At 33.9% G+C, this 15,713-nt stretch overlaps 1 protein-coding gene across 1 annotated transcript; it reads right to left on the bottom strand.

Moving 5' to 3' along the window:
* Window positions 1–7,133: 7,133 nt before the first annotated feature.
* On the bottom strand, window positions 7,134–13,817 carry LOC149957325 (uncharacterized). The gene is made up of 7 exons (XM_090166969.1): window positions 13,782–13,817; window positions 13,591–13,700; window positions 13,081–13,186; window positions 12,600–12,903; window positions 11,370–11,581; window positions 8,382–8,671; window positions 7,134–7,866 (listed from the first exon to the last, which is right to left on the bottom strand). The coding sequence occupies exons 1-7, from the start codon at window positions 13,815–13,817 to the stop codon at window positions 7,458–7,460; spliced, it is 1,467 nt and encodes a 488-aa protein (XP_090023095.1). The 3' UTR covers window positions 7,134–7,457.
* Between the last annotated feature and the right edge of the window lie 1,896 nt (window positions 13,818–15,713).

Genomic DNA, 15,713 nt, shown 5'->3' with positions numbered 1-15,713 from the left:
TAAAAAGTGTTCGGAGTTAAAGCATCGCACCCTAGTGTAGCTTATAAACCTCTAATTTTCTCTAGGTTCATGTAAATACCCAGATAAACATATTTGGATTACGATCAGGGTCTGGTACAATTAATGCTCTGGCGTCTACGTATAAGGGAATTATTGACTTGTTGGACAATAGGGAAATGGGAGTGGGCGTATTTTTGTACCTACGAAAGGCTTTCGACAATGTCCCCCACGATCACCTCGTCTCTAAACTATACAACTTAGGTAAAAGGGTAACGCTGGTCAGTGGATTAGTAGCTATCTTTCCAACCGAAAATGCTTCACTCGCGTAAATAAAAGTTTATCTCTCCCAAGGCACAATTTTATACCCCTTGATCTTAATTATGGATGTTTAACATTGTTTTTGAATAAAGCATTATTATTATTATTATTATTATTAACCTATATATTAATTATCTTACGATATTAGTACCATCTGCGCTTCTTTACTAATCTGCGGATGATACCCTCCTGTAAAATGGGGGTAAATATTTAAATTCCATAGTTCAACTTGCCAATTCCTACCTCAATAAACTTCATGACTGGTTAAACAGTATATAATGGCTAAAGATTAAATCTAGATATAAGAGCAGATTTATGATTTTTAATAATAAAGGAAAGGACACTCAGCTATTTGGTAATTCAGTTCACATTAACAACCACCCCTTACACATGGTAAATAGTTATAAATACTTGGGTCTATGGTTTGACTCAAACTTAACATGCAATATGCATATTGATTTTATTTGTAATAAAATACCGCGAGTATGTGGAATTATTTATGTCTGTAAAAACATGCTGCAGCAAAAGGTGAAGCTTGAACTCTCTCACGCTTTATTTAACTCAATATTATCCTATGGTTTAGCTTTTTGGGACAATAATATATAGAGAGTCAAATAATTCTAAAAAATAAGAATTATACGTTCTATATTTAAAGCTCTATATCTTGCCCACTTTATATCCCTCCTTAGAAAGGGAAACTTGCTATCAGTACCACAGCTCTATCGTTTATCGCGTCTGATTATGTTATTTAAAGATATTCAAACTGGATATGTCCTTACTAATAAAAAAACCACACGAATGCACAGTGTTTCAAAATCGACTTTTTTGTGCCAAAATTAAATTTCAACAAAATATAATGAATGTGTATATATTATTGATCACTGTTTTTAGCTCAGTCCGAAAATATAACTTATATTCTGGTAACTGCCACCAGGGGGCCAAACGTTCCCCTTTGGGAATTTTGTGGAATTTCTTTAGTCAATGTGTGTATAGGCTTCTGCTAAACGTAAATTTAAAATTCGATGAAAATCGGTTGTACAGAAGTTCTGTAAAATGCGCTCAAAGGTTCAAATTTGATCAAAATATGGCATATTCAAACGGCCTTTTTCCAAAATGTTGCAAGTAGTTGCAGAAAAAATCATCATAACTTGGTAGAATAAGTTCCGCATTATAACTTGCAAAAAGTCCGAGTGCGAAGTTGCGCGAAGTTTTCAAGATATATACATTTTTATAACTCCGAAAAACATTTTTTGAAAACGCAATTTCGCCAGGTCTCTGTTCATCTTGTTTTCCTTCTTTCCACTACAAAATATTCTACGCCTGATAAACTTCTATTTCATCCTCCTGTTAGTAGGATTTTGCTGTGCGCATGCTCTCGCAGAAATTGATTTAGATTGTCTCACATGTCTTGTCCCTATGTAATTTCATACAATTTAAAATTTTAGATACAGTCGTTTCATGAAGGCAAAAATTAAACTAACAAATCTAATGTCAACAAAATATTATTACAATGGAATTTTTTTTAGTTTATTTCTGTCTGTTATTTTTAACTTATTGACACAATCGAGTCTTTGCGTTTCACAGTTAGTAGAAACTATACTTAAAGCAAATCGTGCTTTTAAACAGTGTATATATTGCAAACCAAGTAAGTGATGTGTGCAGTGGTTACTAGTTTTGTTTCAACTCTTAATTTTGTGTTCGTCATGTACCCATTGAATTTAACTTTTTCGAAATCGCCACTTTCTTTAACTGTTTGTCCAATATAAATTTGTTTTTAAACACCTCCTAAGGTCTGAAAAATTATTTTTTAAATTAAATTCAACGCTGGAATATCAGAATTAAGAACTAATGAGGTTTGTGTTTCTACTTGCGAATCACAAGTGGTTAAGAATAGAGATCTAGTCGAGATTTTCCTGAAGGGAAATGATTTCGCAGAAGAATTACGCCTTTGTTTAGAACTTATCAAGGATCCAGAATATTTAACACTAGATGAAGCAGGATTAACGTTAAAAGTTAAGAAAATAAAAAATTTAAAAACAAAGTTTCTAAACAAGTACAAAAGCAGCCATCGCATCAAAAACCATTTCCTGACAAAGAATGCGGATTGGTTAAGTAAGACGTTCACCAATATTACACTAGAAAAAACCTCGGTTAGCAAAGATATTTGTACCGAACCCAGCACTAGTTCCACTGGAAGGCTAACTAAGGATTTTTCACTGATGCGTCCTCGCACACAAAAAAGGGACATTTCAGTATTATCAAATACCTTGTCTGATCAACCTTTGACAAAGGTTTTGAAGGCTGTACAGTTGTCCGCTAAGCGAGATGGAGAAAAAGACATTTCCACTCTATTGAAAGAGGTGCTAAAAAGTCCTGCACGACCACATAAAATTATTAGTCAAATTAAACAACCTAATATGTTTCGGAAATATACCCCACAAGAAGCTTTCGCTCTGATAATTGATGAGGGCTTAACGGTGAAGACTTATAACTGCTTGAGAGAAGGTGCAAAATCCCATGGTTTCGATTTATACCCAGCGTACCGTGAAGTGCTCGAAATAAAAAAAGAGTCCAGACCCATGAAACCTGTTCAAATATCCGACACATCAGCGGTGATTCCAGTGCAATTCCTTTTAAACCATACGGTTACGCGCATTGTACACCTACAAGCTGAAGTTTTAAGTCAGTATTTCGATATGTTACATATGGAAGAGCAGAAATTCACTCTTACACTTTCTTGGGGATTTGATGGGAGTACAGGGCAATCTCAGTACAAACAGTCGTTTTCGTATGAGAACGCAAATAACGACGACCAGGGATTGTTCGCCACCACCGTTATTCCACTTCAGTTTAAGTCTGAAAATGGTCACGTCGTACGGAATAACCAAACGCCCCAATCTGTTCGATATTGTCGACCTTTACGACTTAGTTTCTGCAAGGAGACGGCGGATGTAATTAAAGAAGAAAAGCGCTGAGTCGATGAAGAAATAAAGGCGCTTTCACCACTAGATTTTTTTTAAAACAGATAAAAAGTTATCGGTCAAATATGATTTAGCCTTTACTATCATTGATGGAAAGGTATTGAGCATCGTCACCGGAACGAAATCTCAACAATCGTGTCCCATTTGTGGAGCTACCCCACCTCAATTCAACAACATTTCTAACTACACGTTCACCCCTAAACCTGAAAACCTCAAATACGGAATAAGTCCACTTCAAGCGTGGATACGATGTCTAGAATTCTGCCTTCACCTTGGCTATCGAAACTGCGACGGTTTAAGATGTTGGCGCGTAGACGGGGACGAGAAAAATCAAATCTTTCAGAAGCGTAAAAGAGAAATTCAAGAGAAACTGTTGTCCCAATTGGCACTTAGGGTTGACTTTCCGAAACCGGGTGGAAGTGGGTCTTCCAATGATGGCAACACAGCACGAAGAGCGTTCAACGAAAGGAACCGTCGAATATTTGCCGAAATTTTAGGATTGGAGCACTGGCTAATAGAACAGCTGCACGTAATTCTCGTCGCAATATCATGCGAATTACCAGTAGACGAAGATAAATTTGGAGAGTATTGTAGAGGTTTACTTCACACATACCTTGAAAGTTACGGCTGGTACTACATGCCTGTAAGCGTGCATAAGCTTCTGGTTCATGGAAAAGACATAACAAAGTCTTCTACTCTACCATTGGGATTGCTGAGCGAACAGGCTGCAGAATCAAAAAACAAGATGTATCGCCAGTATAGAGTTCCATGCTAGAAAAAATAGCAGAAGAGATAACCTACTTGACATCTTCAACCGATCTCTAGATTCGTCTGACCCGGTAATCTCAGATTTTTCGCTTGTTGAAAGAAAGATAAAAAATAAAAACAAACCACTACCTTTGGCTGTTATTCTTTTGTTGAAAGAAAGTGATCAAGTAGAATTTTTGCAACCGCCATGCGCTAATGCTGGTGAAGAGTTCGACATCGATTTGGAAGATTCATTTGATTTACATGCGGATATGCAAGGTCTTGGTCTTATTTTGGAAAATGAGGAACATTTTTAAATAATATTTACTTAATTTTACTTATATCACTTAAAAACTTAACTCGTGCAAATAATGAAAGTGTATTTTTATTTATTATTAATTTTACTTGTTGGTACACGAGTATTTTTTGTTTTCAAAAATGAAGTATACATTTCATTACTTATTACAACGTAATTTGTTCAAAATGCACAATACAAGATAATAAATGTGTGTTTGTTCATTTATATTGATTCTTTATATAATAATCGGCAAATGGTACTTTCAATTTATCGTAGGTTCCTGTTCTAAAGTTGCTAAACAAAGGAAAAGCAAAAATTAAAATGATTTAGTTTTGTTTAATTTAATTTATTTTTTGCCTTCATGAAACGACTGTATCTAAAATTTTAAATTGTATGAAATTACATAGGAACAAGACATGTGAGACAATCTAAATCAATTTCTGCGAGAGCATGCGCACAGCAAAATCCTACTAACAGGAGGATGAAATAGAAGTTTATCAGGCGTAGAATATTTTGTAGTGGAAAGAAGGAAAACAAGATGAACAGAGACCTGGCGAAATTGCGTTTTCAAAAAATGTTTTTCGGAGTTATAATAATGTATATATCTTGAAAACTTCGCGCAACTTCGCACTCGGACTTTTTGCAAGTTATAATGCGAAACTTATTATACCAAATTATGATGATTTTTTCTGCAACATTTTGGAAAAAGGCCGTTTGAATATGCCATATTTTGATTAAATTTGAACCTTTGAGCGCATTTTACAGAACTTCTGTAAAACCGATTTTCACCGAATTTTAAATTTACGTTTAGCAGAAGCCTATACACACATTGACTAAAGAAATTCCACAAAATTCCTAAAGGGGAACGTTTGGCCCCCTGGTGGCAGTTACCAGAATATAAGTTATATTTTCGGACTGAGCTAAAAACAGTGATCAATAATATATACACATTCATTATATTTTGTTGAAATTTAATTTTGGGACGAAAAAGTCGATTTTGAAACACTGTGTAATGGGGTCTGAAACTAGGTCAAATAATATTTTGGATGTCCCAAGATGTGGTTCTAGTAAAAAACTAAACTCAATTTTTTACGCGGGTGTTAAAGACTACAACTCCCTGGATAAAACTCTACAGCTTGCCCCTACGCTGGCTAAATTCCAAAGCCTCTTTAAACCCACGATAATGAGTGAATATTTTTAAATGTTGTTTTAATTATTAGCTCGCCTTTTGTATTTGTTGTTTCCTTATTATTTGATTTTCTTTTTATTTTGTTGGGTTTTTTCCACCTTTTTTTCCTTTTACCGGATTTCTATATTTAAATTTTATTAGAAATACCACTGTTTATAATAAAATTATCATTGTTTTAATATAATGCCCAGGGCTTACAAGTTGCCTGATGACTTAGCCCTCTAGCCTACTATGTACATAACTATGAAGTTATAACAATAAACGTATTTGTATTTAAAAAATTATTTCAACGCTTCTTCAGACAATTGAGTGTGTTATCGTGCTGATCACTTTATTACGTCGAAAGGTTACATTGGATCATTGATAATGTGCATTGCAAATAAATAGTAGTCTCGAACAAAGCCAGTGGCTCTACATCTAATTGATCACTAGTTAATGCAAAACATTTTTTAAATTTTCCAGTGGAAGCCAGTTTAAATAATGAAAATATAATACCATAATTGGTTAACGTTATTACTGAGTTATTAAATAAGCAAAATGTTCCTTTTTTTCCTAGTATTAGCTTAAAGGTCGTTGACATTGGATAAAATTAGTGTAAATAATACCTTATATTCTAAAATGGCCGATTAATTCAAATACTAAATAACTCCATTTATTAATAACTATTTTTACTAATCTTACCTGTACTAGTCTAAATGGTAGCAGCTTTTTTGGAAATGACTAACATTTCTGGTCGCCAAAAGCTTTGCTGAAGGCGTCCTCAACAAACGGTTTATGCTCCAAATTTTGGTTTTTCTGAGGATTATCTTTTTCTTATGAATTTGGTTAAATCAATCGTTAGTTTAATAATTATTCTAAGATTTAAAGAGTAACATCATGACAAGATCGTTACAACTCAGTTTAAACTAATAGTGGAGAGTGGATAATAGGGTCCCTAAACGCTTTATTGAGAAAGAAATGCAATTTTTAATGAAATCTTCATAATATTTAAAGGTGAGTTTGATATAAAATGAAAGTACTATTGAAAATAAGTTCAACGTGATGATATTCCAAAAATTACATATAATTTTCCAAAATAAGAAAGTTTTCCGTGAAGTAAATTTTTTTAACCCATAAAGGTTTTAAGGATTCAGATTTTAAAAGTGCATTAACCCTAAATAAACCTTTTGCAAAGACTATTACCCTGCAATTACAAATCTATTTAATTATGGCCTGAAAGTAAAATTGCATAGATTTAAAGCTTTGGTGTATGTTCTAAAATATACGGTTTCAGGTGTGAACTTTGACCCATGACGAAGTGCCAACTCAACTGTCTCGTTTATTTTACTGTAATTGAATAAAGTTAATAATTACTTGGCAAACTAGTATGTTGTCAAATCAAAAAAATTAGATAAAATGAATTGTATTTTACTAGTGAACAAGCAATATTCATTAAAACATTTAAAAAATTACAAATACCAACATCTTTTGTGAGGTATCTTCGTTAGATTTATAAATACTAGTTTAAAGGTGAAGTTTATTTTTGTAGCTTTACCGTGCTTACGTTAGGAATTGTTTTTAACTATAGTAATTTATTTCGAATTTGATCATTCTTAGTGTATTGTATCATATAAACTAGTTTTGCAGCCTCAGTCCGCGATATGATTTTTTTGGTTTAATCACGAGAAATATTATCATTCATAAAATTAATAAAAAATTAGTGCTTTTTAAGTTATGTGAAATGTTTAATTTCAAATTATTTTTTTTATTTAATTTGACCAAATGCTAAATTTGTGTTTACGTAACTCGCTTTTAAAATTATGAGTTTCACTTATTTAAAGAAAATTAATCGAATGAGTGTCTTGCCTTCCCGTCTTCAGAACTTTTCTTTTGGATGGCCATACGGAAATTCTAGCCTGTAGTTGTTAAGTCATGAATCCCAATTTTACCCGTAATATTCAGTTGTTAACGTCTCGGTGTAATGGCTTTTTTCCAACACCAGATTTCGAACGAGAATCGTTTTCTTAGCTAGTTTTTGTTTTTTGTCTCTTACGATCGAGTTTTTAGAAGTCGCAGTAATTATTGATAAGTTTCGAACTCGTCTTTGAGGGTCCCCTACTGCACCCGGTATACGAGGCTGCTTAAAATCAATGACAACCTCGAGCGTGAGAGCCAAAAGAGACGCGGCTATTCCCCAGATGTACAGACTAAACACGCGTGACAGGAATTTCAGTGTTGAAGGTTTCGCATCTGCTTTTAAAGAACTGTCTTCTGACACCCAGAGTTGCCTTTGATTGAATTTAAGTTTACGAAATCTCAGCTCTTCTTGATTAGTCTCCTTGTACCACAGAACTCTAGAAAATTAAAATATTGGCAAAAACTTTAAAATTTCAGAAATTTGGGATTTGCACAATATCGTGGGCTGCGAAAGTAATTTAAATTTCCTTAAGTGTATCTCTGTTAACTTTGTTCTATATGTTAATTTCACAACGTGGTAAGGTATAATCAAGCAAGCAACTTCGTTTGGGAAACGTCTTCCAAAATAAACCTTTTTCTCTATGGACGTTTTAGAAGTTACGTATTCCATAGTGAAGATCGAAAAGATCATTCTTCAAATATTTATCGTGTTCTCTATTGATACATTATTTATTTATTTCTTCCAAATTGGTCTTTAAAATATTGAACTACATGTAAAAAAAAGGATTGCAAGTAAATAACACGTTAACAGATGAAGTAATAAACGCGTGATATGTTTCATGTTTTTGGGTTTAAAAGATATGTTCAACTCATTTTCAAGCATTAGAAAACCTAACTAATGGAATTCAAAAAAATTATTACTTACGTCATTTTAGAAATTTAAATTTCTTACCGTTGGTCTAAAATTTCAATAAGTTTCCTTTCAATTTTCTTGTTGAAAAAAAAGTGAAGAGAGTGATATTCAAAGGTCTTTTTTCCTTCGTACACTTTCATCTTTCTTTCCTTAAGCCAGTTGTCCACGAATGAAATGGGGTAGTATCGGTAATCTGATTCCCAGAACAAAGCTCCTTTGCCATCGACGAACACATTTTTACTTTCTTCGCTCTTTTCAAATAAATCGAAAACTATTCCTTGTTTTTCCTTTTTTTTTAGAAAATCGTTTTTCCACTTTGAGTCATTGTTCTGAAAAACGAAAAATAAATAATTTTAAATGGTTTAATTAAACAAATCAACAAAAGCTTGTACAAACACAGTTCTCCTAACTGAAAAAAGCTTGTTTATTCTTGGCCAGTAGTCTGTCTGGGATTTTTTTCACCTAACCTTTGGTTTTAAAATAAATTTTTATTAATTTTTCATGCGCCTGCCGTTTCTCAATTTTAGATGCTTAAGTATATTCGTAACGAAAAACTATCGCTGCGCCCCCTTTGGTTCGCTATTGAAAGCTAGATAGGTAGCGGCTAAAGCAGACGCTATTAGTTTTTCCTCGTTATCATTCGTTAGTTTGACATTATAAATAATGGTTCTTGCATTTTAATATAATTTTTACCACGGTGGCTTATATTTTGATAACATTATTTAAGAAGAAACGTTCTTATACCATTTTTATTGGTCTGTAGCAGCCTAGACGCAACATCGGAGAAGCTAGTGCCGCTACGCCATCTAGACTCGTTTTGGTCGAGAATTTCCGTTTAAGATTATTTTTATATATTTTTTTAAAAGCGCTGGCAAATATTAATTTGAAAAGTTTTATTGGCATCGTGACCCCTCTTGACTTTTTATTATTCAATTTAAAATTATATTTTATGAACCATCGGAAGTTCTAAGTTTCATTAATCTGGAGAAAGTAATCCTTTTCACGCTAGTGTCGGAAATAAAATCAATTTAGAGCAGTTCGGAAGAAATGTCAGATCATACAAAGAGTTCCAAACAAAGAAAGGAACAGGAGTTTTTTACGAAGCTGGGTCGACATGAAGGGAAGTACCGAAAACCATCGCAACGCCCCCTTTGGTTCGTCATTAAGACGCTATTTGTTTTTCCTATTCGTAAATTTCCCTTTTTCACTAATGATAATTGCATTTTAATATAATGTTTGCATAATTTGCTTATTTTTTAATAAGTATTTTACGGCTAAGAAGAGACAAATATTAAAGGTCCACAACGGCATTCAAAATTTAGTTCAATTTTCCCAATTGACTAACGCTCAGAGCACCAATGAAGAAACAGTTGTAAAGCCCGCATTTGCATCCGCAAATGTAGGCTTTGTCCCTAACAGTCTTTCCCTTTACTCAGAGAGTTATCTCGTTGTTTTGGGCCAACGCTGCGCGGGAAGGTAGGGATGACTCATCCTCGCTCGCGCCGTCCACCTTCGGAATTCTCCGAAAGTGGCGACCTCTGACCCGAAGGGTTAAGAGCGGGGTAAAGTTACCGGTGCCGCTTACTATTGCACCACAGTGAGTCCGCAAGATTTCTTGGCGGGCTTACTTCTCCAGCCAATTAGGTTGGAGACCGGTAGCGTCATCCGAGGGGCCTGCTATATAAGGGACGTCGGGACAATGGATTACTTCCCCTTGGTTACGGACTCCGACCTAACCAGTCACATCTTGTATATTCTCTCTTCTAGAGAAAGTTTAGTTGTTTGCCATGCCTTGTAATATTTGGTAAATATATATATATTATTAATAATAAAGAGTATTCTATAGTTTAACTCTCGTACATGGTTTAGACATAAGCCAACAATTTCCAGGCTTCACACAGTTTACCAGCATACGCAGAGTGAATCCCATGTTATTTTAGTTGGCGCTAAACAAAAACTCCAACGCCGGTGTGGGCCTTTAAGAGTATTTCTTGATTTCCTGCGAGTGTATTAAGCAATGTCTTATCTTAAACCTTGTGTGGGGAGGCTATCTATTTCTAAATTTCCCCGTGTCTACACACACTGGTCGTGGAAATCACTGTGAAACTTATTTGCAGACTGAAAATGCTTTTAATTTTTGCCTCATTATATGAATATTATTAATGTGTCATTTAATTTTACATTAATAGCTGCCCCTCCTTCGCCGTAATATTAACAAGAATAAACATTTTGGTTTCAGATCTTAGAACTTTTTAATAGCTATGATCGTGTTCTACAAGAATTTAACTAAGTATTTCGTTCACGAATTCTTAATTGCGCGTTAATTAGTTAAAAAAGTACCACCACCTGAATGTTATAATAATCAGCAAGGAAAATACGCAAGGCAAAGGGCTGGATTAACCATCATTAATTGGTTAGGGCAACAAGAGAATTGGGGGAAACGAAAAAGTTTCTATTATAAACAATTCCCAAACTTACATAGTCAAAATTTAAGAAAATAGATGGAATTAGTCTCTCAAACATTTGCAATACTGTCTTCGATGTTGAAATTCGATTAGTGGAAGGTAATCACTGTGTTTTCTTAATTCCTACCCCATCACTCGTTTTTGCTGAGTAACCAAGTCTCACGATTGGAACCCTAGTCTCCATAGAGCCAGCGCAAACGTGTATTGCGCGCCTCAACGGTAGCTTTTCTCAATTTTACTTCTATTTATGGCAGTTCCGATGGCTGCATTATAATGAGTGCGTATAACCCTGTTTCGTTTAGTCGTAATTAGTGGCAAAAACATACTTTGGTTATTTTTAAGTTCTTTTTATTTCCTTTGTTAAAATATTTCATGATTAAGTTATCAACTTTTGTGGATGACTGACGTTAGATTAAAATATAAAAATAATCCTTTCGACATAATCACTTAAAATTAAAATATAGAAATTATCGCTTTTGACATAATCACGCTTAGCTTAATAATTGAAAGCATAACATACTCTTTTGAAGAATGAATGCACAAAATTGACGATGTAACTTACTCCTGTAATAAGATCTATCTTCGAGTTGCTTTTTAGTATAGGTCTCATTTCTAAATTTCGCAAAAGATCATCGACATCGTCTATGTAATCGGAATTTGAAATAATTAATTCTTCCGTTATGAAACTCGTATACCAAATTAAAAAGATGGATGAACTGAGTAGCCAACTGCCTATTACAATCCTGGAAGTCGATGATTTCTTTAATTTATGACCTAAAAGTAAATTAAATACTTCATTCTTTATTTGATTAGATCGTCAGAGCTCATAAGTATGCTACAAAATTAATTTTTACTTATCCGAGGGGACTTTGTACCCTAGAAGGGGGTTATACAACCACCGTGTCTGTCTGTCAGGCCTGCGAACGCGTTCGTATTTTCGGGGCAAAGGGTAATCACTGCGTACGCAGTTTCTTAGAATCAGGGAAAAGGTTTTTCCAAAAGCGACCTCTTTTTGTCATTGGGCGTAGTATAATTTTTTAAACGGTCGGGATTCGAACCCGAGCCCTCTTGCACGACAGGTTAGCGTTCTACCGCAGAACCACGGATAAAGTTACGCTTCATTGAAAATTAAAAACTCTTCCGAGGAGAGGTATATTTTGGCTTGGATGAAAAATTGGTGAATAAGTAGATAAGTCCATAATGAAAAGGGATAATAAAGCTAAACCCTAAACAAATTTGAAGACATTTAAAAACTTACTAATAGCTCGTACCGATAGGTCTTCGAGCGGATGAAAACGCGAAACTCGGACCAAATAGATCTTCGAGTGAATAATTAAATTAAATAAAATGAAATAAAATAAAATAAAATAAAATAAAATAGCCAGAAAATCCAACGGTAGACCGGTTTCGTCCTATTTGGGACTCGTCAGCACCGTGCGGGAAATCTGGCTTGTGACTATAACACCGAATAGAGAAACTAAGCCTAAATATTAAAAATTTCAAAACTAGTTGCATAGCAACGGAAATCCGAATAGGGGGAGAGTGGTGGAGATTATTATATACGTAATGTTAAGTTAAAAGGAACCACCTATGGACTGCATTGTACAGGATGAAAAATTGGTGAATAAGTAGATAAGTCCATAATGAAAAGGGATAATAAAGCTAAACCCTATATTTTGGCTTGCCAACTTGTTTTCTGAAACATTTGTTCGAAGGATTTGGCGTAAGCACACTTAAGTAACAATTAAGTTAAGTAGAACTGTGTTTTTGATTTAAACAGGTTTAAAATTACCATCAAATAGAAAATCCCAAATTTTAGAAAGCAATTTCTTTAAGAGCCTCAAATGATTGTTTGACTTGTTGAGTTCTCTCCGTGAAAGGACACCAAATACGGATAACATCAAGACGGTGAGCGACGTTAAAAGCCAAAGATTTCTCGAAATACCTCCAATGCTAAGATACTCTTCCGAGTGACCTTCTTCTGATTTAACGCAAGTCAGAATAATGTCTCCGAGAAGAGAGGTGGCCGGAGTGTAATGGTAGTTAGAGATATCAACCTCTTCGATGAAGAATTCGAGAAATATTGTGTCAATTACCTACAAAACGAGGAAAATTGTAAACTTGGCTTGAGCACCAAAAATCTTACTTTTCTGAATTCATTCACTGGTATTCACAATATAGGATCTTAAGATGAGGGGACCCGGGCTAAAACACTGGTTGAACCTTATTTATTTAAAAAAAAAGTTCTTCCTGTTTTTAGTAGAAATACATACCCCATGTTTGAGAGCTTTTGCTAAATTCCAGGCTACTTTGTCAGTCACTCCTAAATCTTGTTTACGAATTAATTCCTCGACTTGTTTTGGTTCAATAAACTCTACCCTAAATAAAAACAAATTTAAAAATTTCGTAATTAGTTTATTTGTTAGGAAACAAATTATTTACGTTTTTCAAGATAAAAACATAATAAAATACATAGACAGTGTAAAATATCTAGTAAAATCTAGTTTGATAAGCCACCACTTTAAGAACCAACGGTTTGCGTTGTATAATATTTCTTAGGCATTTCAATTTAAAGTTTGCTGTTTTTCTTAGAAACGAAATTTAATTGACTAATTAATGAATAATTTATTGATAAATTAGTCATAATATTTACTTATCGATATATTTAGCGTTTGAACCCGCTAGAAAAAAGAATGTGATTGCGGAAGTTATATCACGTTGCTAAATTGTATACAAGTCTTATCTTTTGTTTTACTATATATTTCTCTAAAATTGTAACTTACGTTGTATTCGCCAAACGGATAACCACATACTGTATCAAAGTAAATATTTTTGCAGAATAATGAGAAACACGATTCTTCATGGCTTGGTTTAAGAGGACATTTTCAAGACCCTAAATTTAAAATGATTAAAGTCTTGTTTTTATTTTTATGCGTGTGCGCGAAACAGTGAGTTCTTATGAAACCACGCATACCTCTCTTGCTGAAATTTTTAAAACCTGTTGTGTCATTGTGAATTCCAGAATATCTGAAAATTGTTCAAACACTAGATAAAATGTCTAAACTATAAAAACTTCAATTTGTTTCGTAGGTCATTATGATAAAATATTGAGGGGTAAAAATAGTGTGGAAAAATTCGTAACACATTTTTTGTAAACAATACTTTTATGTTAAAATCGAAGGATATGTAGAACTACACTACATCTTATTTTGGAATTTATATGGAATTTTTCATTCACTCCCTCGCTTAATCACTTACAAGACTTACTTAAAATGAAATATTTCTAAATTATAAGAATGCGACTTTTGTTTATTTTTAAGTGGAGCCCAGGGTTTTGATTGTCTACAGGAAGTCCTTAATCCTACACTTCTCTTCTGGATTAAGCACTTTGTCCAAAAATGTTTGAAGTGGTCCAACCACAAATAATCAGCGTATATCAAATCGAATCTGAGTGCTGTTGGCAGTTTCAATTTAAATGGCATTATTTTATTATCAGCACGTGGGTTACTGATTTCTATTTTGAACAGGTTGCTTTGTAATATAGTTTTAAAACGTAATTCCACAAATTTTCCGAGTAACTGAAATGGTTTCCATTGTAATATGTAAACATTCAGATAAATATGGGCCTATTGGGAATCACATTAAACAAGACCTTCTAGTGAGATAACTATGAATTTTATTCATTTTATTTTCTCAATTCGGGAAATTCAAGTAAACAAATGCAACCTTCGAAGTGTTTCATTTTAATCAGAAACTAAATGAAAAGAGACTTAAAATGGTTTTAAAATTCACAATTTATTTATTTAAAAAAATTACATAAAACTCATTTTAATAATGTACGCGAATCTATCGAAATTTAAAAAAATAAATCTGCGCAATGTTTAAACCGTGACGATGGTCCCTCTAACTTATCCACGTTCTCTCCACTTTTTAAATGTTTATATGGTCCTCACCCTCGACCACACAACAAACCAATTCCTCCTCTCGCGGAATCCCCCATTCCGACAATAGTAGCCTCGCGCGAACGAAGATATCGAGCCCGTTGCTCCTATAACCATTCGACGGTCGACTCGCCTTCGGGATAAAACTCTTGCGGCTATAGAACAGAAGCCACTATACATGTATGTATAAAGCGCATAAATGTTTTTTCGTCCCAAAGTTTTACCATTATACTGTCAGACTTGTAAAAATCCGCGAAGAAGGAGGAACAGTTCCTCCGAAACGTTGGATTTTTTAAATAAATAAATTGTGAATTTTAAAACCGTTTTAAGTCTCTTTTCATTCATTTTAATCAGCCAAGGCATTTTTCAGAAAACCAATTGGACTAGAAGTATGGAACTTAGTAGTAATTACTAATTTACAGATCAATATTAATTAGTTTGAAGTATTATTCTTTCAACGGAATGCTGAAATTTCAGTAAGAAACATTTACAGCAATTATAAAAGTTGCAAATAAAGTTCTGTCTAAATATGCAAATTATTTTAATGAATGAAATAACTCTATTATAAGATGGTAACTAATGTATTTCTGTCCTCTGAATAACACCAAACGCTATTGACAATCCACAACATCACAATGTCAATATATTGGTTCACCGTTATGTTGGCTGAAATTGACCTAAACGTTTCGTCCAACGCATTCCCTTCTTCGCATTTGGAAAGTAATTTTCTCATTAGTAGTTTTGGAAAGAAGAAAGCTTATGAAACCTTAGAGAAATGCAAAGAGAACGCAACCCGTCAAAAGTCACGCATTTTCATTGGTAAGACGCTTTAGCGCCTGCTGGAGAAAATTCGGAAAATTTCTAGCCAATTTCGGTAAAAAGTTCAGCGTAAAGATTCGTCCAATTAAAATTGGCACACAACACTGCGTTAGCGTGTTTAAAAGCTAGCAGCGTTATCTTTGTGT

This window comes from Leiobunum rupestre, chromosome 2 (genome assembly GCF_980474605.1).
Source record: "Leiobunum rupestre chromosome 2, qqLeiRupe1.1.hap1, whole genome shotgun sequence".
Classification (NCBI taxonomy): Eukaryota; Metazoa; Arthropoda; class Arachnida; order Opiliones; family Sclerosomatidae; genus Leiobunum; species Leiobunum rupestre.
The sequence above is the reverse complement of the archived record's forward strand: the minus strand, read 5'-3'. Positions and strand labels throughout refer to the sequence as shown.